The sequence below is a fragment of the Oncorhynchus keta genome, chromosome 22, assembly GCF_023373465.1.
Source record: "Oncorhynchus keta strain PuntledgeMale-10-30-2019 chromosome 22, Oket_V2, whole genome shotgun sequence".
In the NCBI taxonomy this organism is placed as follows: domain Eukaryota; kingdom Metazoa; phylum Chordata; class Actinopteri; order Salmoniformes; family Salmonidae; genus Oncorhynchus; species Oncorhynchus keta.
Genome location: NC_068442.1, coordinates 42,001,292 through 42,023,325, shown reverse-complemented (window position 1 = coordinate 42,023,325; position 22,034 = coordinate 42,001,292). Strand labels below are relative to the sequence as shown.

Genomic DNA, 22,034 nt, shown 5'->3' with positions numbered 1-22,034 from the left:
CCGCCTCCCTCTCCCCCTCCCTTCTATCCCTCTGTCTCTCTCCACCTTCCTCTCCCCCTCCCTTCTATCCCTCTATCTCTCTCCCCCTCCCCTTCTATCCCTCTGTCTCTCTCCTCCTTCCTCTCCCCCTCCATTCTATCCCTCTATCTCGCTCCCCTTCCTTCTCCCCTCCCCTTCTATCCCTCCGTCTCTCTCCGCCTCCCTCTCCCTCTGTGCACTTCCCCGCCCCTGCCGGTCTACCATAGTCCTTTAGGAGTGCACGGCAGCAGCACTAACATATTTTAGCTGTTAGCAGTTAGCCATTAGCTGAGGTGTAGAAAATGAGGAGGAGGGTCTTCAGGGATGTCTACCGCGAGCGCATCAACCCTCAGACCCCTCTATCATACCCTTCCCCTCTCCTTCTCCTCTTGTCTTCTAGCACCTCTCTGCCTCAGCATCTCAATCACATGCTCTCTCACTCGCTCTCTCTCCCTCCGCCCAGCCCCAGCCCAGACCTCTGCATCAGAGAAGCTGTGTTAGCCAGTAGCATCGCAGACCCTTTAGCTGGGCGAGAGGGGAAGGGAGAGGGAGGAAAAGGAAGGTGGGAAAACCGGTGTGGTTCTCTCCACATGCCTCCACTAGCTGTTGCCAGACCAAACCCAAAACTGTGGCTCCCCCGTTTGGCTGAGGCTTTGGACCAGCAGAATCTGACACAGCAAAGGACCCTCCTGCAAAGGAGGAAGGAAGGAAGGAAACCTTTACCTTGACTGGAAGGATTTCTACTCTGGATGTGTTTCCTTATGGAAGTCTGCTGGAGGTATTAGATTCAGGAGTCCTTTTTAAAGCCTTTGTGGATGTTTCTCCCTATTGAACTCCGCTTCTGAGGGCCTTGGCAATTTCAATGCTCCTTTATGGGAGTAAAGGATTTCCTGACAGAGACCGAGACACACACACACTCAAGTTTGCTTGTCCTGCTAAGGCTCCCTGTCAGAGCCTCCCTACTCTGCCTCTCCCTGATCTCTACCACCACTACATCTGTTTCCTCTCTTGGACTCTGAGTCACCATCGTCCTTAAAGTCCATTCAGCTGTTAACACAACGCCAAGACGTCACTGTTTGGGATGGAAGCAGCTTCAGCCTAAGGCGGCGTGGCTAATAGACAGAATCACTTCAGTCTCTTCCTCCCCTCAGCTTCCGATGTGTGTTACATCAGAAAGGACCGCTTCGGACGTGAAGGGACTACAGCATTTGGAAGGGAGGGATGTTTGTGGACAGATTTTCTGAAGCAAACTCAGTCTGCCCTGACCTATATGTCTATAGTGTTACCTCTAGGCTGGAGATAAAGACGACCATTGAAGTCTGTCTTTTGTCCTTGTTATTAAGCCTTGGTCTCAGTTGTGAAAAGAGAGATGCTTGCTCTTTGAAGGCGGGAGGGGGATAAAAAGGTGAAGACTCATTACCTATCATCTGCTTAAACCGTCTAGCCTCGTGCCTGTCTGTTGCTAGGCAATGGCATCCCCCCTGTTTTGGGATTTGTTGTTAAGAAAAGCAGATGAGTATACTTGCACTGTATTTTCTGCCTCACCGTATCTACATTATGCCCACTGCGCTGGTCAGTTGTGATGAAGGGACTATAGTGTCGAGGTCGAGGGGCTATATCGGCTCTCTGACAACGGAGCTTGCTGAATGAACCCAACCAACTCACTGATTCTCTGGTGCTCAACCCCACTGGATCCTCTCTATCTGTGGATCTATTCGTGGTGTATTTCTGCTGAGTTTGTATTATTGGGGGACGACAGGCTTGGCCAGTCTATCGAGAGAAGCTCTGATCCAATACCTCACTGTGTTGTGTGTGTCACTACCTGATGCGGAACTATCGACCTATTCTTTCCCCCAAAAGGTCACTGCTGCCATTCGTAAGACCTAGCTTGAATTGCCAAACAGCATAAGAGAAAAATCTCTGCTGGACCCTGACCTGAAGTCTTGGTCGGATTGTCCGATATTGGACTTAGCGTGGACATAGCTGGGACTGCACGCTGGAGTCTCCCTGCACCCTGACCACCCTGGCCACAGAACTGGAGTCTCCCTGCACCCTGGTCCCAGAACTGGAGTCTCCCTGCACCCTGGTCCCAGAACTGGAGTCTCCCTGCACCCTGGCCACAGAACTGGAGTCTCCCTGCACCCTGGCCACAGAACTGGAGTCTCCCTGCACCCTGGCCACAGAACTGGAGTCTCCCTGCACCCTGGCCACAGAACTGGAGTCTCCCCGCACCCTGGCCACAGAACTGGAGTCTCCCTGCACCCTGGCCACAGAACTGGAGTCTCCTGCACCCTGGCCACAGAACTGGAGTCTCCCTGCACCCTGGCCACCCTGGTCCCAGAACTGGAGTCTCCCTGCACCCTGGCCACAGAACTGGAGTCTCTCTGCACCCTGGCCACAGAACTGGAGTCTCCCTGCACCCTGGCCACAGAACTGGAGTCTCCCTGCACCCTGGCCACAGAACTGGAGTCTCCCTGCACCCTGGCCACAGAACTGGAGTCTCCCTGCACCCTGGCCACAGAACTGGAGTCTCCCTGCACCCTGGCCACAGAACTGGAGTCTCCCTGCACCCTGGCCACCCTGGCCCCAGAACTGGAGTCTCCCTGCACCCTGGCCACCCTGGTCCCAGAACTGGAGTCTCCCTGCACCCTGGCCACAGAACTGGAGTCTCTCTGCACCCTGGCCACAGAACTGGAGTCTCCCTGCACCCTGGCCACAGAACTGGAGTCTCCCTGCACCCTGGCCACAGAACTGGAGTCTCCCTGCACCCTGGCCACCCTGGCCCCAGAACTGGAGTCTCCCTGCACCCTGGCCACACTGGTCCCAGAACTGGAGTCTCCCTGCACCCTGGCCACAGAACTGGAGTCTCTCTGCACCCTGGCCACAGAACTGGAGTCTCCCTGCACCCTGGCCACAGAACTGGAGTCTCCCTGCACCCTGGCCACAGAACTGGAGTCTCCCTGCACCCTGGCCACCCTGGTCCCAGAACTGGAGTCTCCCTGCACCCTGGCCACAGAACTGGAGTCTCTCTGCACCCTGGCCACAGAACTGGAGTCTCTCTGCACCCTGGCCACAGAACTGGAGTCTCCTGCACCCTGGCCACCCTGGTCCCAGAACTGGAGTCTCCCTGCACCCTGGCCACAGAACTGGAGTCTCTCTGCACCCTGGCCACAGAACTGGAGTCTCCCTGCACCCTGGCCACCCTGGCCCCAGAACTGGAGTCTCCCTGCACCCTGGCCACACTGGCCCCAGAACTGGAGCCTCTCTTCACCCTGGCCCCAGAGCTGGAACCTCTCTCCTCTCCGTCTTTCTCTCCCTCCCATTCCCCCTCCACCCAACCATCACCCCCAGTCACTGCCATGCCCACCCAGCTACCAGCAGCACTGCGGATGGGCAGCTGGGGGGCAGAGGAAGGGGGTTCAGCGGAGGAGAAAGCTGGGGAGACAGACTCTGTCTGTAAGGTGATGGGGCTCCTGGGGATGGGCCATCGCCTCTTCGTCCCCAAGCTACTTGCGGTGAGAGATGGACTGGATAGGGACTGGGGTTGGGGCAGGGACTGAGATGAGGACTGGGGCTAGGACAGGATAGGCGTTAGGCCAGGGATGGGCAATCTTACCCTGCGAGGGCAACTGTTGTCCAACAACATACTTTTGTAATGTAGCTATATTGTTGAATTGTTCAATAGCTTGGGCTGTTAATTTAGTGTTTTGTGTGAATCATCATTATGTCATTGTATGGTGCTGTTACGTTCAGCCCTGCTAACAAGGTTCCCGTTTTAACCACCCGTCTCACTTGAAATGACACTACCAGATATCTTGGATCAAAGTAGTATTACTCATGGTTAATGTAAAGGAACTTCCAGGTGAGCAGTCGTCAAACCAGTCGGAAATAAATCTGGTTTATTACAAGTTGCAACATGGAGACAATGTCACAACAGAAGCAGAGAAACTGTGTAACGGGCCCCTTGGAGGAGGCCCTACTCTGTTAATCACACAGCACTGACGGTACTGTAAACACCTGCACGAGGCTTGTAAGAAGTCACAGAGACATTATCAGTGTTCCCCCGACTCAGTCTGGTGTCAAACTGTAACCATAACATTCAACACTGGTTAGATGCTGGCAGTCAAACCAGTCCAAGGTAAAGCATCACTGCTTAGTCTCCATCAATATGTTCACTAAACTAAAACTACTTTTATTAATGGTTAACTCCTGTTTCCCTTCCCTCAAGGTAAAGCATCACTGCTTAGTCTCCATCAATATGTTCACTAAACTAAAACTACTTTTATTAATGGTTAACTCCTGTTTCCCTTCCCTCAAGGTAAAGCATCACTGCTTAGTCTCCATCAATATGTTCACTAAACTAAAACTACTTTTATTAATGGTTAACTCCTGTTTCCCTTCCCTCAAGGTAAAGCATCACTGCTTAGTCTCCAACAATATGTTCACTAAACTAAAACTACTTTTATTAATGGTTAACTCCTGTTTCCCTTCCCTCAAGGTAAAGCATCTGTCTGAGTCTTCCCTCACATATGATCATGTTTATTACATATAAATTCATATCAACAGTAAATAAAATACAGGAAAATAACTAATCAAATCATTTCCAATTACAGTTGAGTACTATGATCTTTCCAACTTCACTAAACAAAGATGGACGTTCTAGTGTCATGTTTTCTGTCTCTGTCGTATTCCAGTCTATTGGCTGAGCTTGTCGTCTTTCTCCTCAGACGTCCAAGGAGGACCTACTTCAGACTGACTTTGAGGGGGCTCTGAAGTTCTTCCGGGTCCAGCTGCCCAAACGCTACAGGGCTGCAGAAAACGCCCGCAGGCTCATGGAACAGGCCTGTAACATCAAGGTAGGAACCATTATTCTCTGTTTTCTGTTCCCCTTGTTTTACACACTGCACTGACCACTGGTCCAAAAGGGAGCTTATGCCTCCGACTGGAGGGGGAGAGGGAGGCGGAGAGAGTCCAGTTTTATTTTCAGAGATGTGAAAGTGTCAGTCTAGTTGAATTGCCTACATCACTTCTAAGCCAGGTTTGCCATAGTCTACCTAACAGGTTATGAGGATATTTACCCTTACCACTCCAGTGTCACTGCACATTGTAAATATGGTATTGGCACTGACCCTGTATTTAGCTTACTTACTTTCTCGCGTTCATCTTATCAGTAGTATTATAATACTTTTTAAAAAGTCAAGTATTTGTCATGTGTTTTTGTTCTACTTGACTTTGTTTTATAGTACTACTGATATTGTTGGGAAAGAGCAAGCAGGAAAGTCATTTCATTGTACTAGTGCACATTACAACTTTAAACTTGATATTTCCTTGTAAACATACAGTTGAAGTCGTAAGTTTACATACACTTTAGCCAAATACAATTAAACCCAGTTTCCCACAATTCCTGACATTTTATCCTAGTAAATATTCCCTGTCTTAGGTCAGTTAGGATCACCACTTTATTTTAAGAATGTGAAATGTCCGAATAATAGTTGAGAGATTTATTTAGTTCTGCTTTTATTTATTTCATTATATTCCCAGTGGGTCAGAAGTTTACATGCACTCAATTAGTATTTGGTAGCATTGCCTTTAAATTGTTTAACTTGGGTCAACCAATTTAGGTTGCCTTCCATAAGCTTCTCACAATAATTCCTCTTGACAGAGCTGGTGTAACTGAGTCAGGTTTGTAGGCCTCCTTGCTCGTACATGCTTTTTCAGTTCTGCCCACAAATTTTCTATGGGATTGAGGTCAGAGCTTTGTGATGACCACTCAATACCTTGACTTTGTTGTCCTTAAGCCATTTGCCACAACTCTGGAAGTATGCTTGGGGTCATTGTCCATTTGGAAGACCCATTTGTGACCAAGCTTTAACTTCCTGACTGATGTCTTGAGATGTTGCTTCAATATATCCACATAACTTCCCTTCCTCATGATGCCATCTAGTTTGTGAAGTGCACCAGTCCCACCTGCAGCAAAGGACCCCCACAACATGATGCTGCCACCCCTGTGCTTCACGGTTTGGATGGTGTTCTTCGGCTTGCAAGCCTCCCCCTTTTTCCTCCAAACATAACAATGGTCATTATGGCCAAACAGTTCTATTTTTATTTTTTCAGACCAGAGGAAATTTCTCCAAAAAGTATGATCTTTGTCCCCATGTGTAGGTGCAAACCGTAGACTGGCTTTTTTATGGCGGTTTTCCTTGCTGAGCAGCATTTCAGGTTATGTCGTTATAGGACTTGTTTTACTGTGGCTATAGATACTTTTGTACCTGTTTCCTCCAGCATCTTCACAAGGTCCTTTGCTGTTGTTCTGGGATTGATTTGCACTTTTCGCACCAAAATACTTTAATCTCTAAGAGACAGAACACGTCTCCTTCCTGAGCGGTATGACGGCTGCGTGGTCCCATGGTGTTTATACTTGCGTACTATTGTTTGTACTGATGAACGTGGTACCTTCAGGCATTTGGAAATTGCTCCCAAGGATGAACCAGACTTGTGGAGGTCTACAGTTTTTTTTTCTGAGGTCTTGGCTGATTTCTTTTAATTTTCCCATGATGTCAAGCAAAGAGGCACTGAGTTTGAAGGTAGACCTTGAAATACATCCACAGGTACACCTCCAATTGACTCAAATGATGTCAACTAGCCTATCAGAAGCTTCTAAAGCCATGACATCATTTTCTGAACATTTTCAAGCTGTTTAAAGGCACAACTTAGTGTATGTAAAGTTCTGACCCACTGAAATTGTGATACAATGAATTTTAAGTGAAATAATCTGTCTGGAAACTATTGTTTATAAATTACTTGTGTCATGCACAAAGTAGATGTTCTAACCGACTTGCCAAAACTGTAGTTTGTTTACAAGACATTTGTGGAGTGGTTGAAAAATGAGTTTTATTGACTCCAACCTAAGTGTATGTAAACTTCCGGCTTCAACTGTATTTCCTTCTCTCAATATCTTCTATGTGGAATAGCACACCACATCCTCAGCCTGTCAGTGTGTGGGTATAGATGTTCACTGTACCTCCTACCACCTCCCACAAGGAGAATGTAATGAGCTGAGGTATTTGGGGAATGTGCTGAGGTCAGAAGAAGTGGCCTAAGTGCGCGCGCACACACACACACACACACACACACACACACACACACACACACACACACACACACACACACACACACACACACACACACACACACACACACACACACACACAGATGGCAGCGGAGCAGCTCCCGTCTCTGTGTGTGTGTGTGTGTGTGTGTGTGTGTGTGTGTGTGTGTGTGCTCTCGTATGTGTGTGTGTGTGTGTGTGTGCTCGTATGTTTGTGTGTGTGTGCTCGTATGTTTGTGTGTGTGCTTGTATGTTTGAGTGCGCTCGTATGTGTGTGTGCTTGTATGTTTGTGTTTGTGTGGGTGTGTGTGCGCTCGTATGTTTGTGCGTGTGGGTGCTGGTATGTGTGTGTTTAGCGCTTGCTTTGCAACTGTGTCTCGGTGGCAAAGCAGGGAGCCCTTCTAGTTTTACAGGAAGGAAGAAGAGCGCGATGGAAGAGATAATTCTCTCCTTCCGCACCCATCCCTGCTCTCGGTATGCATGTCTCTCTCCCTCCACCTCTCCCCTGTGTATGTCTAATGACAGGATATCCTGAGTGTAGACACTCTGCGTACGTTATTATGTAATTATTGCCTTGTACAAGCTTGTCTTTAAAAGCTTCTGGAAGAAAATGATCTGCTAAATGTTTGAGTAATATTACTCCACCTTATCACGTACTGTCATGATGTAAAACAATTGTGCTCGTGCATGTGCACACACACACTGCACTTGCAGTACTGTGGTGTTATATGCCAGTGTGCGATCTTCTGAGTCATTTTTCATGGAGAAATGTATTTGCTGTTTACACCGATGTGTATACATCGTCAGATAGAGGAATAACTGAGAGAGGCAGGCTTTAGGACCATGAGAGAGAGGAGAGAATGCTAGAGCGGGTAGGTGGGCCTTGCATTGACTTCAGTGGACAAGGTGAGCTGAACAGGTGTATTCATGGTCTGTCTGCCACACAGTGAGTCAGCAGCAATATGACAAGGAAATGGAGGAAAACTTCTAATCTGTCTTTTTCTACTAGCAGCTGTGCATTCTGGATCTACTCCAGTGTTTAGAGAGAGACACTTTATCTGGTAGAGAGAGAGAGACTCCGTGAGCATTGCCTTGCTATTGAGAAAGGCCGCTGTAGGCAGATCTGGCTCTCAAGATAAGACAGGCTATGTGCAAACTGCCCACAAAATGAGGTGGAAACTGAACTGCACTTCCTAACCTCCTGTCCAATGTATGACCATATTAGAGACACATATTTCCCTCAGATTACACAGACCCACAAAGAATTTGAAAACAAACCTAATTTTGATAAACTCCCGTATCTACTGAGTGAAATACCACAGTGTGCCATCACAGCAGAAAGATGTGTGACCTGTTGCCACAAGAAAAGGGCAACCAGTGAAGAATAAACACCATTTTAAATACAACCCATATTTGTTTATTTATTTTTTCCTTTTGTAATTGAACTATTTGCACATCATGACATTTGACATGTCTTTATTCTTTTGGAACTTCTGTGAGTCTGTTTACTGTTCCATTTTTATTGTTCACTTTTGTTTATTATCTAGTTGACATACGTTTCCCATGCCAATAAAGCCCTTAAATTGAAATTGAGAGAGAGAATCACCTTTGGCTGGAGACAAACGCTGCAGTGGGACTGAAGAGACAGATGGAACCAGTCTACTCTGAGCCTGCATGGCTGTTTGTTTAGCTTTAACCACTCGGAGGAAATCAAATTGACTGGCGGCTAAAATAACGTCTTGACGGTGATTGTGGTGGCCATCGAGTCTCTTGGGAGCTTAACGTGGAATAGCAACCTTCTGAATATCTGACTAACTGGCCTAGGAACTGCTGCAAGCAACTGCCTTGACTCTGACCTAGTGTAGGGAGAAATTGTTAAACTGTTATCAACTACTCTCTCCCTTCCCCCTCCTCACTCAAGGGAGGACCATACAAGAAGTAGCGTCAGCATATCGACCCCCATTGACCTCCCAGAAGACACACACACACACACACACCAGAATGGCACAACCGTTTGTGTGTTACAGGACCCCACCACTCATATGAATTGCCTGATTGGGCAACAGCAGCAGCTCTCTCATCTTGGGATTTCAATTCTCTCTTCAATGTCCTCTGAAGTGACATTGTGCCTGAGGTGTTTTGACAGAGAAGAGCCTAGTCTCCAGAATTAGCCACTCTATTTTTGCATCTTGTCCTTTTTAAACCCTTTTTTCACATCTTTTTGTGGAAGATGTGTGTGCATGTGTGTTCCCTTCTCTCAGGAGACAAATCTCACGGAGTCCGAGAGATACTCGCATCACAGAACTTGGTGTCGTTAGAAGGAATGAAGCACAGTGTCTACTGGCAACTACAACCATCATACCCTGTCAATGGAACTATACTTCCCCATGGACAAGTGCAGAATTTAATCAGTTGATGATATACCTCATATGTTCATGAGTGCCAAGAAAGGAAATATATTTTTATCCGAAGCGGATCAACTTGACTCCTAAGCAGCTTCGTCGAGTACAAGAATTCACTGGCACCTGCTAGTTGGGGAGCAATGCTAAGCTTTCAGCGACTAACAACCCCCCCGAATTATGGGGAAATGATTTACATTTCACAGCACTTAAACACCCCAATAACAATGTTGAGGAGACTTTGAGACATTTCCAGGACAAAAATGAGATTTATCGTCTCCTTGGAACATATAGGATTTAAATCCATTTAAAAATCAAATTGGGATGTCTACCGAAGGGGCATGATTTGATTGATTAATATGATTTCTTCTGCCTGCCTTTGACAGCCCTCTGGGAGACGTTTCATGCTCAGCAGTTTCACCATTTAGAAGAAGTGGAGACAGAGAGAGCAAGAGAGAGGGAGTGGTTGCTGTTTCTTAGACACTACTCCCTTGAGAGAAGGAAGGGAAGAAGGAATAAAGGATGAGAATGTTGTGTACAGTGCCTTTCCCCACCAGGGACATCTCCTAAGAGAACTGGGCAGAGTCTCAGCAGGAACTACTGAAGCTAACGCTAAAGCTTACCACGGTGGGGTCCTGATAAGTCAGGCTGCAGGCAGCGCTACAGACAGCTGTGTGGTTTAGTTGTTTTGTGTCACCTTGAATTCAAACATCAGACTCGCTGTGTCTGCAGTCGTTTTTTTATTTTTGTTCACATTGTTTCGTTTTGAAACTTTTTTGGGGAGGACACGCAGTGTGTGACGTATGCAGACTGCGGGGGCAGTTAACACATCGAGTCATTGTGGTTTGTCTGACAGCTCCAACACTTCCTCACACATACTGAAACACACAGTAGCCATCTCCGAGTGTGTCTAAACCAAACTTCATCTTACTCAGACCGAAGGGAGTGGAAAATAATACCGGGAGTGCAACCCAAGAGGAGCTGGAAATACGCCACGGATTGGAGGACAAACAAATGGAGGAAATGAAGAAAGGAGGAGGAGGAATACCAGCCTGGCAGTTCTGAGGAAGAGGGGGAACGAAAGACACACTATCCTCCTCACAATACGCTTGAGAACACCAAGCATCAGAGGGAGAGAGAAATACAACAGGTGTGTTGTTCTGCAGGGCTCCTCCCTCCCTCTCTCCATCACACCCTCCCTTAGGGGCGTGGCTTGTACCTTGAGTGACTGTGAAAGAGGCCAGTCACTCCTCAGGCTCTCTGATAGACCTGTTGACTCCTCTCTTCCTCTCCACTCCTCTCTTCCACCCCTTTACTCTTTTCCACTTCATCCACCTGTGGAATTGACTGCCCTGTGCCAAGATGATGGAAGAGATCTCTATCACGGTGGCGTACGATGCCCACGTCATCAATCAGATCTGTGAGGAGGATATCCTGGCTAGCCTGGTGGCCCTCTCCAAGCCTCCCAAACCTGTGGTAGGTCTGTCCCTCCTCAGTCCTGGCTACTTTGGCAACTCAACTCTGTTCATGCACTATTTTACTGCCTGAGAACAGCTAAAGGAAACACTGCTTTCTTTTTTTCAGTAGGGAGAACTATCCTTCCTGCTGTCTTGTAGATTGTAGCGTGTGCGTTGACACACTGAAATACATTAGTATTCACGTTGTAGTTATAGTTCAGTGGTTGTCAGTGTGTTCTCATGGAAATCTTTGCCCCCTCTCCAGTCAGCTTACCCTCAGGATACTAATGAAATTACAACTGTCAGTTTGTTTATATTAAAGATGGATTACTCTTCACCCAGCATGCTTGTGTGTATGTTTGAGGTTGGTCATCCAAGTCAAAACACGAACCAGTTTTTCCTGAAATGGCTGTTTTGAATCCTTAGGTAAGTGCAGTCATTTCAATATTCCAAGTCTTTCAGACGGGTAAGGCAGGCACCATTATGCCACAGAGCTAGCCAATATTCCCCCTGTGCACAGTCTGTCAGGTCTAGTCGAGAACACTGTGCTTGTCTCAGATTCACAACATGCATTTCCTATCAGCTGGGCTCAGTTCTATGGCTACTTCTCACATTAGGTCATCATCACACATTGAAATTCAAATCAAGAACCATTTTCAACACTGAATTGAGTTGCAATGAATTTATTGAATTGCAATTGACCCCAACATTGACATACATGTTTTTTGTTATGTCTATATGAGCGATAATGTGATCTTTCTTACACGTGGGCACTGTGCATACATACGCACGTGCCTTAACTGTGTATTGTGTGAGGGTCTAGTATTGAACAGGAATGTATAACATTGTACTGTAATCTCTAACTGTTGTGTGCCTGTGGGTTATAGCCGGCTGTTGTACTAGAAAGGAGTGACTTACTTAGGTCATAGGGTGCCATTTAGAATTTAGACAGTCTGTTTTGGTTCTCATTGCTCTACATAGCCCCCAGCTGTCACTGCCTCCAATATACACTGTACAGTTGAAGTCGGAAGTTTACATACACCTTAGCCAAATACATTTAAACTTAGTTCCCAGTGGGTCAGGAGTTTACATACACTATATTAGTATTTGGTAGCATTGCCTTTAAATTGTTTAACTTTGGTCAAACATTTCGGGTAGCCTTCCAGAAGCTTCCCACAATAAGTTGGGTGAATGTTGGCCCATTCCTCCTGACAGAGCTGGTGTAACTGAGTAACTCCTTGCTCGTACACGCTTATCAGTTCTGCCCACAATTTTCTATAGAATTGAGGTCAGGGCTTTGTGATGGCCACTCCAATACCTTGACTTTGTTGTCCTTACGCCATTTTGCCACAACCTTGGAAGTATGCTTGGGGTCATTGTCCATTTGGAAGACCCATTTGCGACCAAGCTTTAACTTCCTGACTGATGTCTTGAGATGTTGCTTCAGTATATCTACATAATTTCCCTTCCTCATGATGCCATCTATTTTGTGATGCGCACCAGTCCCTCCTGCAGCAAAGCACCCTCACAACATGATGCTGCCACCCCCGTGCTTCACGATTGGGATGGGGTTCTTTGGCTTGCAAGCCTCCCCCTTTTTGCCCATGATTTTGGAATGAGATGTTCGAGGAGCAGGTGTCCACATACTTTTAACTTTGGGAATATATCTTGTATGGCATATTTTAGATTTGGGATATATCAATGGCATATTTTAGCATAAGAAATATAATTTCATATGTTTAAGCATTGGAAATACATTTTGTATGGCTCATGGATAAATGGCTAGATAGGAAGCTACTTCAGAGATGGCGAAATTAGTGTGGATAATGTTGAAATGATCATTGGTTTTAGTGCGACATTAGAGGGCTATCATTAGCTGTGTTTTATGGGCCTGTTAATAGTCATAAAGGGGAATGCTGATGGCCTATATCAACTGCAATGGAAAAAGTGAGGGTGAAATAGTGTCATCTTCTGCCACTTTCAAGGCTGTCTGTGGTCAGATATGACTGAATGTGCGAGGGGAAGAATGAGTGTGTTGGGGGAAGAAGAGGACGGGGGCGAGTGGGCTCGAGGGGGAAACCTTGTGCCTTCTTTTCCAGAAGGTTCCATATTATGTTGTCATCTGAAATCAAAACTGTAGGGGTGTATGGAAGCTTTGTGTGGTTTTGTTTTTTGGCTCCTTCTCTGCAGGTCAATTTTGCAAGTCACTTCACACCTTCGAGAGACGGTTGGGCTACTCATCAGCTCTCGCTATCTCTCGCTTTCTCTCTCTCTCTCTCGCTTTCTCTCTCGCTTTCTCTCTTGCTCTCTTGCTATCTCTCTCGCTCTCTCACACACACATGGACAAGCTTCTATGGCATATTCTTTTTCAGGTGAAAGCTCTTTCTTCAGCAGTATTTCTTTCTCTCTTTTTCTCGAGTTCTCTCTTTCTCCTTTTCATATTGTTTTCAGATAATGGCTCCTAGGGCGGTGACAATACCATGGAAAAAATGAAAACATCAGGCAGACCTTAAAATCCTGCAGTATGTAACATTGTGTTCTGTAGCTTGGAAAATAAATATATGTGACTCTTGATGACAACATTATGATGTTTGTTTTCAATATTCAGGGTGTTTTCCTAAATAAGTCAAATCTGCTTCCTTTTTTTGGTTTACTTGCCATGATACTAACGGGTGTTGCGATACTGGTATAATGCCGGCCCTAATGGCTCCCTTCTCTCTACCCTTCTCCCCTCTCCTCCCAGAGCTTGTGTTGGTATCTTTCCAGGGCGTCACACACTTAAACACACACTTGTGTTCAGTGGTCAGGAACAGAAGGGCCGAGGGGGATGGAGGGTCCTTTCGTAAAGTTCCTGTTGTTCACTGGGTACAACCAAGACCAGTGGAGCATAAACAATGCTGATAGGCTATCTTATCAACCACACATATCTATTAGCCCTTTACAAGTTACAAAATACAGCATGGAACAGGTTTGACTGCTTCTTGAACTGTTTATGGATTCCTGTCTGTAATAATATATTACATCAGGACTGGTGAGTTCATGGTGTCCATATATGTTCTAAGACACTGGGCCTAGCATGCTATCAGGCTGAGAACAAATGACATGGGCAGATGGCTTGCTAACAATGGAGTATCTGTATTGTGGGTAATTGATAACCTAGGGGAGGTATATTTGCCACCCCGGTCACACAGGGTAAGGGTCAGGTGTACATTATTCATGGCTAAGTAGGCTAGTGAAGAAATAAGGTAATGTCCAGGCAACAGGCTGTTTAGTATCCTCATTATAAACCCAGTGCAATATGTCCTTGTTATAAACCCAGTACAATATGTCCTCTTTATAAACCCAGTGCAATATGTCCTCGTTATAAACCCAGTACAATATGTCCTCTTTATAAACCCAGTGCAATATGTCCTTGTTATAAACCCAGTACAATATGTCTTCTTTATAAACCCAGTGCAATATGTCCTCGTTATAAACCCAGTACAATATGTCCTCTTTATAAACCCAGTGCAATATGTCCTTGTTATAAACCCAGTACAATATGTCTTCTTTATAAACCCAGTGCAATATGTCCTTGTTATAAACCCAGTGCAATATGTCCTTGTTATAAACCCAGTACAATATGTCCTTGTTATAAACCCAGTACAATATGTCCTTGTTATAAACCCAGTACAATATGTCCTTGTTATAAACCCAGTACAATATGTCCTCGTTATAAACCCAGTACAATATGTCCTCTTTATAAACCCAGTACAATATGTCCTCTTCATAAACCCAGTGCAATATGTCCTTGTTATAAACCCAGTACAATATGTCCTCGTTATAAACCCAGTACAATATGTCCTCTTCATATACCAAGTGCAATATGTCCTTGTTATAAACCCAGTACAATATGTCTTCTTTATAAACCCAGTGCAATATGTCCTTGTTATAAACCCAGTACAATATGTCTTCTTTATAAACCCAGTGCAATATGTCTTCTTTATAAACCCAGTGCAATATGTCTTCTTTATAAACCCAGTACAATATGTCCTCTTCATAAACCCAGTGCAATATGTCCTTGTTATAAACCCAGTACAATATGTCTTCTTTATAAACCCAGTACAATATGTCCTCTTTATAAACCCAGTGCAATATGTCTTCGTTATAAACCCAGTACAATATGTCCTCTTTATAGACCCAGTGCAATATGTATTCTTTATAAACCCAGTACAATATGTCCTTGTTATAAACCCAGTACAATATGTCCTCTTTATAAACCCAGTACAATATGTCCTTGTTATAAACCCAGTACAATATGTCTTCTTTATACACCCAGTACAATATGTCCTTGTTATAAACCCAGTACAATATGTCCTCTTTATAAACCCAGTGCAATATGTCTTCTTTATAAACCCAGTACAATATGTCCTCGTTATAAACCCAGTACAATATGTCCTTGTTATAAACCCAGTACAATATGTCCTCTTTATAAACCCAGTACAATATGTCCTCTTTATACACCCAGTACAATATGTCCTTGTTATAAACCCAGTACAATATGTCCTCTTTATAAACCCAGTGCAATATGTCTTCTTTATAAACCCAGTACAATATGTCCTCGTTATAAACCCAGTACAATATGTCCTTGTTATAAACCCAGTACAATATGTCCTCTTTATAAACCTACAGTAAGTAGTACAATATGCATATTTTTACTCCATTCCATGCAGGAAATATACAACATTGGCCTCATGACACAAGGCAATAACAGAGCAACTTGTCACAAACCAGTGTTTTCATCCCAACCACCACCTATTGTGTGACTGTACCCTTGAGAGCCTCTTGATGACTCCAGTCACTGTATAACTATGTCACACAGGCAAACCCACCCATACTCTCTCTTTCTGTCTCTCATCTCTCGCTATCTCCTCTTTCTCAGGCTCTCATCTCGCTTTATCTCCTGTCCCTTTCTCTAAATTACATTTCAATTTAAGGGGCTTTATTGGCATGAGAAACATATGTTTACCAAAGCAAGTAAAATAGATAATAAACAAAAGTGAAAAACTTTTTTTTACAGTAAACATTACACTCAAAACAATTCCCAAAGACATTTCAAATGTCTTATGTGCAAATAGTTAAAGTACAAAAGGGAAAATAAATATGGGTTGTATTTACAAAGGTGTTTGTTCTTCACTGGTTGCACTTTTCTTGTGACAACAGGTCACAAATCTTTCTGCTGTGATGGCACACTGTGTTATTTCACCCAATAGATATGGGAGTTTATCAAAATTGAGTTTGTTTTCGAATTCTTTGTGGGTCTGTGTAATCTGAGGGAAATATGTGTCTCTAATATGGTCATACATTGGGCAGGAGATTAGGAAGTGCAGCTCATTTTCCACCTCCACCTTGTGGGCGTATGCACATAGACTGTCTTTTCTATGCTCACAGAGTCTGTAGTTTGGGCCAGTCACAGTGGTCAGGTATTCTGCCACTGTGTACTCTCTGTTTACGGCCAAATAGCATTCTAGTTTGCTCTGTTTTTTTATTAATTACTTGACACATTGTAAAAAATATATATTTTTGTTTTCTCATTATTTGGATTGGTGAATTATGTTGCTGTCCTGGGGCTCTGTAGGGTCTGTTTGTGTTTGTGAACAGAGCCCCAGTACCAGCTTGCTTAAGGGACTCTTCTCCAGGTTCATCTCTCTGTAGGTGATGGCTTTGTTATGGAAGGTTTGGGAATCGCTTCCTTTTAGGTGGTTGTAGAATTTAACGTCTCTCTTCTGGATTTTGATCATTAGCGTGTACCGACCTAATTCTGCTCTGCAGAATTGCATTATTTGGTGTTTTACATTGTACACTGAGGATATTTTTGCAGAATTCTACATACAGAGTCTCAATTTGGTGTTTGTTCCATTTTGTGAATTCTTGGTTGGTGAGCGGACCCCAGACCTCACAACCATAAAGGGCAATGGGTTCTATAACTGATTCAAGTATTTTTAGCCAGATCCTAATTGGTATGTTCGTTTTGATGGCATAAAGGCCCTTCTTGCCTTGTCTCTCAGATTGTTAACGGCTTTGTGGAAGTTACCTGTGTCGTGTCTTTGGCTATGCCGGATTAAGTAATATGACATGCTATTCTATAAAATACTTTCTCTGTAATTTATATTACCTGATTGAGCTTATCATGTAAATGTAATTAACTAGAAAGTCAGGGCACCACAAAATAATATTTATAGAGCAGTTATCTTCCGAATAAACTCTTAAAGACCTATTAATATTTTACATCAATAGCAGTCAATATTAATTGTCACCTTATTTCAGTCTCATCTGAAAGTGGTAAATTCTTCACGAACCCTGACTAACAAGTTGAACCAGCAATACAAAATTGGGTTTAAATATGTATTTAATAAATACCTAATTAATCAAACAGAATTACATATACACAGAATGAATCATACCTTGATTACAAATGATGTCATAAAGGAAAACGTCCCTAGCGGACAGAACAGATATGACAGCCGGTTACACAAAGAAAAGGGGAGTTGGGTTTGAGTGAAAGAGATGGAAGACTGAAGAACAAATCGAGAAGCGATGTCTCTATCGTAAATACAGGATCTTATGCATTCTAAATTACCGCCCATTTGGAAAAGGAAAATCCAATTAATATTTACTCTGAGCTGCGCTTCAATAGGTTGGTTGTAGATGCTGGTCTTATTGGCCAACAGATCTTCCTGTCCTCGGAAGAAAGTATCTGGTGGTAAATTGGCTTTCAAGGCTTTATATAGGAAGGGAGAGGAGGGCGTGTTTCATAGTTTATAACCAATGTCTCTTCACGTGGGCGGGCCACTGAGTCAGGCCTAATTCACTCATGAAAACCCAATTCTCACATCTTAGAAGCTAAAATCACATTTCATCACAAATAATTTCATATTCAAACACTTAAATTGCACAACAATTCCATGTGAATCTGATAACTATAATGTGTAGACTTTCCGCTGTACCGTTTATGTCATCCATCATTGATGAGAATGTCTCCGATGACAACCGAACTGACATCATATTCATTAAGTACCAACGCATATGTTGAACTGGTTGGATTACCAAAATATGGTTCATTTCCGCCCACCTTCTTATGTTCCCAGAATCTCTATGTTAACCAAGGGATTTTCAATAGTCACATCAGTAGGGTAGAGAGAGGAAAAAGGGAGGAGAGGTATTTATGACTGTCATAAACCTACCCCCAGGCCAGCATCATGACACCTGTGGCGCTGATGTTTAGGCCGAGGTATGTATAGTTTTTTTGTGTGCTCTAGAGCAATGGTGTCTAGATGGAATTTGTATTTCTGGTCCTGGCGACATTTTTTGGCACACCATTATTTTTGTCTTACTGAGATTTATTGTCAGGGCCCAGGTCTGACAGAATCTGTGCAGACTATCTAGGTGCTGCTGTAGGCCCTCCTTTGTTGGGGACAGAAGCTCCAGATCTTCAGCAAATGGAGAATTGACGAAAGATTCTAGTAGGGTGAGGCCGGATGCTGCAGACTGTTCTAGTGCCCTCGCCAATTCATTGATATATATGTTGAAGAGGGTGGGGCTTAAGCTGCTTCCCTCTCTCACCCCACAGCCCTGTAGAAATAATGTTTAACCGCATACTTGTTTGTGAATATGGATTTTATAATGTCGTATGTTTTTCCCCCAACACCACTTTCCATCAATTTGTATAGCAGAACCTCATGCCAAATTGAGTCTAAAGCTTTTTTGAAATCAACAAAGCATGAGAAGACTTGGCCTTTGTTTTGGTTTGTTTATTTGTCTATTAAGGTGTGCAGGGTGAATACGTGGTCTGTTGTACGATAATTTGGTAAAAAGCCCATTTGACATCTGCTTACTACATTGTTTTCACTGAGGAAATGTATGAGTCTGTTAATGATAATGCAGAGGGTTTTCCCAAGCTTGCTGTTGACGCATATCCCACGGTAGTTATTGGGGTGAAATTTGTGTCCCACTTTTGTGGATTGGGGTGATCATTCCTTGGTTCCAAATATTGGGGAATATGCCAGTGCTGAGGATGATGTTAAAGAGTTTAAGTACAGCCAATTGGAATTTGTCGTCTGTATATTTGATCATTTATAGCATTTCTTAATATTACTCATCTCCTTTGGCTTTGATGCCTCATGATTTGAGTATTGCTCTGTTCAAGTAGACTGTGATTTTGCTGTGATCTGATAGGGGTGTCAGTGGGCTTACTTAATGCTCTGAGAGCCTCTGGGTTGAGGTCAGTGATAAAGCAGTCTACAGTACTACTGCCAAGAGATGCACGCTATAGGTGTACCTACCGTAGAAGTCCCCTCGAAGCCTACCATTGACTATGTACATACCCAGCGTGCGACAGAGCTGCAGGATTTGTGACCTGTTTTTGTTGGTTATGTTGTCGTAGTTTGTATTATTATTATTTTTTTAAACCTTTATTTAACTAGGCAAGTCGGTTAAGAACAAATTATTAGTTACAATGACAGCCTACCCCGGCCAAATTCGGACAACGCTGGGCCAATTGTGCACTGCCCTATGGGACTCCCAATCACGGCTGGTTGTGATAGTCTGGTTGTGCATATGGGGGAGGGAATGCTGTCACCTCCAGGTAGGTGTTTGTACCCCTGTGTGCTGAGTGTGTCAGGTTCTTGTTCAGTTCTGGCATTTAGATCACCACAGACTAGTTCATGTCCCTGGGCCTGGAAGTGATTGATTTCCCCTTCCAGAATGGAAAAGCTGTCTTCATTAAATTATAGGGATCCCAGTGGGGGGATATAGGTAGCACACAGGAGGACATTTTTCTCTGCTGTGATCATTTCCTTTCGAATTTCTAGCCAAATGTAAAATGTTCCTGTTTTGATTAATTTAATAGTGAGTCAGGTCTGCTCTATACCAAATTAGCATACCCCCTGAGTCCGTTCCCTGTGTCACACCTGGTAGTTGGGTGGATGGGACAACCATCTCTCTCTCTCTCTCTCTCTCTCTCTCTCTCTCTCTCTCTCTCTCTCTCTCTCTCTCTCTCTCTGTCTCTCTCTCTGTCTGTCTCTCTGTCTGTCTCTCTCTTTCTCTCCCTCTGTCTCTCTCTTTCTCTCCCTCTCTTTCTCTCCCTCTCTTTCTCTCTCTCTCTTTCTCTCTCTCTCTTTCTCTCTCTCTCTTTCTCTCTCTCTCTTTCTCTCTCTCTCTTTCTCTCCCTCTCTTTCTCTCTCTGTCTGTCTCTCTCTGTCTCTGTCTCTCTCTCTCTCTCTCTCACCCTTTCTTTTTTACTCATCCCCCTCTGTCTTCCCTCTTTCTCAGCCAGTGAATTCCTATCTTCCTCTCTTCTGTCTCTGCTCTTGCTCTTCTTTCCCCTTCTGTCTTCTTCAAACAATGAGCTCCCATTTACCCCTCTCTCCCTCCCTCTCTCATTCAATTTAAGGGCTTTATTGGCATGGGAAACACATGTTAACATTGCCAAAGCAAGTGAAGTAGATAAAATACAAAAGTGAAATAAACAATAAAATTGAACAGTGAACGTTACACTCACAGAAGTTCCAAAAGATTAAAGACATTACAAATGTCATACTATGTGTATATATACAGTGTTGTAACGATGTGCAAATGGTTCAAGTACAAGAGAGAAAATAAATTAACATAAATATGGGTTGTATTTACAATGGTGTTAGTTCTTCACTGGCTGCCCTGTTCTTGTGGCAACAGGTCACACATATTGCTGCTGTGATGGCACTCTGTGGTATTTCACCCTCTCGTCTGTGAGCTTTTATCTCTGGTGGAATCAGCCAGTGAGCTGATACCCCCCCCCCCTCTCTCTCTCGTAGGGGCCTCTGGTGGCTGGATCCATTAACAAAGCCCCACCCCTCTGTGGCTTGTTTTGCCCCAGACAAACCTGTAAACCACATCCTAGCAGCAGGTGCCATGGCAACGCCAAGGGCTGAGCCACCCTAGGATACCATTTCCTTAGGCACAGATCTGGCTGGCATAGAGAGCCTTGACTAAATGTGTTGTCATGTTTTGAAGTGTTAAAAAACACTGGTGTTATCTTGGTAGTTCTGATTTTCGGCTTTTTGAAGAGGTTTCTTCATGAAACTTGTACAGCCTGTTGTCCAGCTCCTGCTGTGTTTATTGTGCTGGGAAAATGAGGGTAGAGTGGTTAGCTGGAATGTAAATCAACAGGTGAACATGATGTAAACTACTCTGCACAGAGTAGTCGGGTTTTGAGGTGTGTCTTTGGGGGATGTGTGATGTCACTGCTCTCAGGAGAGACAGACGGCAGCCATTTTGTGCCAAGGCTAAAGGCATGTAACAGTTAATACATTTCTCTAGTAAAAGCAATAGTGAATAGTTAAGTGTACATTGATGCAGTTCTAAGAGGAGTGTTTATTCTGTTCTGTTTCTGTTCCATCAGTCAGGTGATGAAAGTGATAAGATATGCTGTGGAAACCCTCGTTTTGCCTTCAGAAGGTTGCTACATTGCCAGCTCACCGGGATCTCAGTAAACTGAGCTTTGCATTACATCCATTTGGAGAAACAGAACTGGCTGAATGTTTTAGTCCGGTTTGTCTCCCCATTGCCATCTAGTGGTTTAGAAGCTCTTTCACACTTTAGAAGGCAAGCTGCTGTAATTTCTGGTAAGATAGATCCCACATGGCTGTGGTTGCACCTTTTAAGACAATTCCATCCAACAACACTCACTCAGCTGTCCTCCTGTCACCCCTCCAGGTTCCCACCAAGAAGCTGAAGAAGTTTGAGAAGGAGTACCAGACCCTGAGAGAGAGCCAGCTGCAGCAGGAGGACCCCATCGACCGCTACCAGGTAAGAAACAGACTACCCACAATCGTGTCTTACCCAGTGCTCTTGAATCAGATTACTCTACCCCCAATCTGGCAGATGACACAATATCTGACCCTTTATCAGTGGTTAGGGGCCTCACTTCTACTTAATCCCCATTGAGCCACTAAATTTCCATAGCTAGAGTTACTTAGGCAGGCCTCCTCACTGCGCTTGTATGCCTCAAGAATTGGATCTCTGAAAATGGGTTGT

General features: G+C 44.3%; 1 protein-coding gene across 9 annotated transcripts in view; it reads left to right on the top strand.

The window, feature by feature from the left end:
* The window catches only part of LOC118372587 (rab GTPase-activating protein 1-like), a 142,575-nt gene that overhangs the window by 107,729 nt on the left and 12,812 nt on the right, over nucleotides 1-22,034 (top strand). For 7 of the 9 annotated variants that reach the window (XM_052475260.1, XM_052475259.1, XM_052475264.1 and 4 more), the window contains 2 exons: nucleotides 4,746-4,874; nucleotides 21,714-21,806. In XM_052475260.1, the coding sequence (XP_052331220.1) occupies nucleotides 4,746-4,874; nucleotides 21,714-21,806 (222 nt within the window). Of the gene's footprint in view, nucleotides 1-3,162; nucleotides 3,534-4,745; nucleotides 4,875-10,090; nucleotides 11,002-21,713; nucleotides 21,807-22,034 lie in introns of those variants that run through there. The other 2 variants (XM_052475267.1, XM_052475266.1) reach the window with 2 other exon arrangements.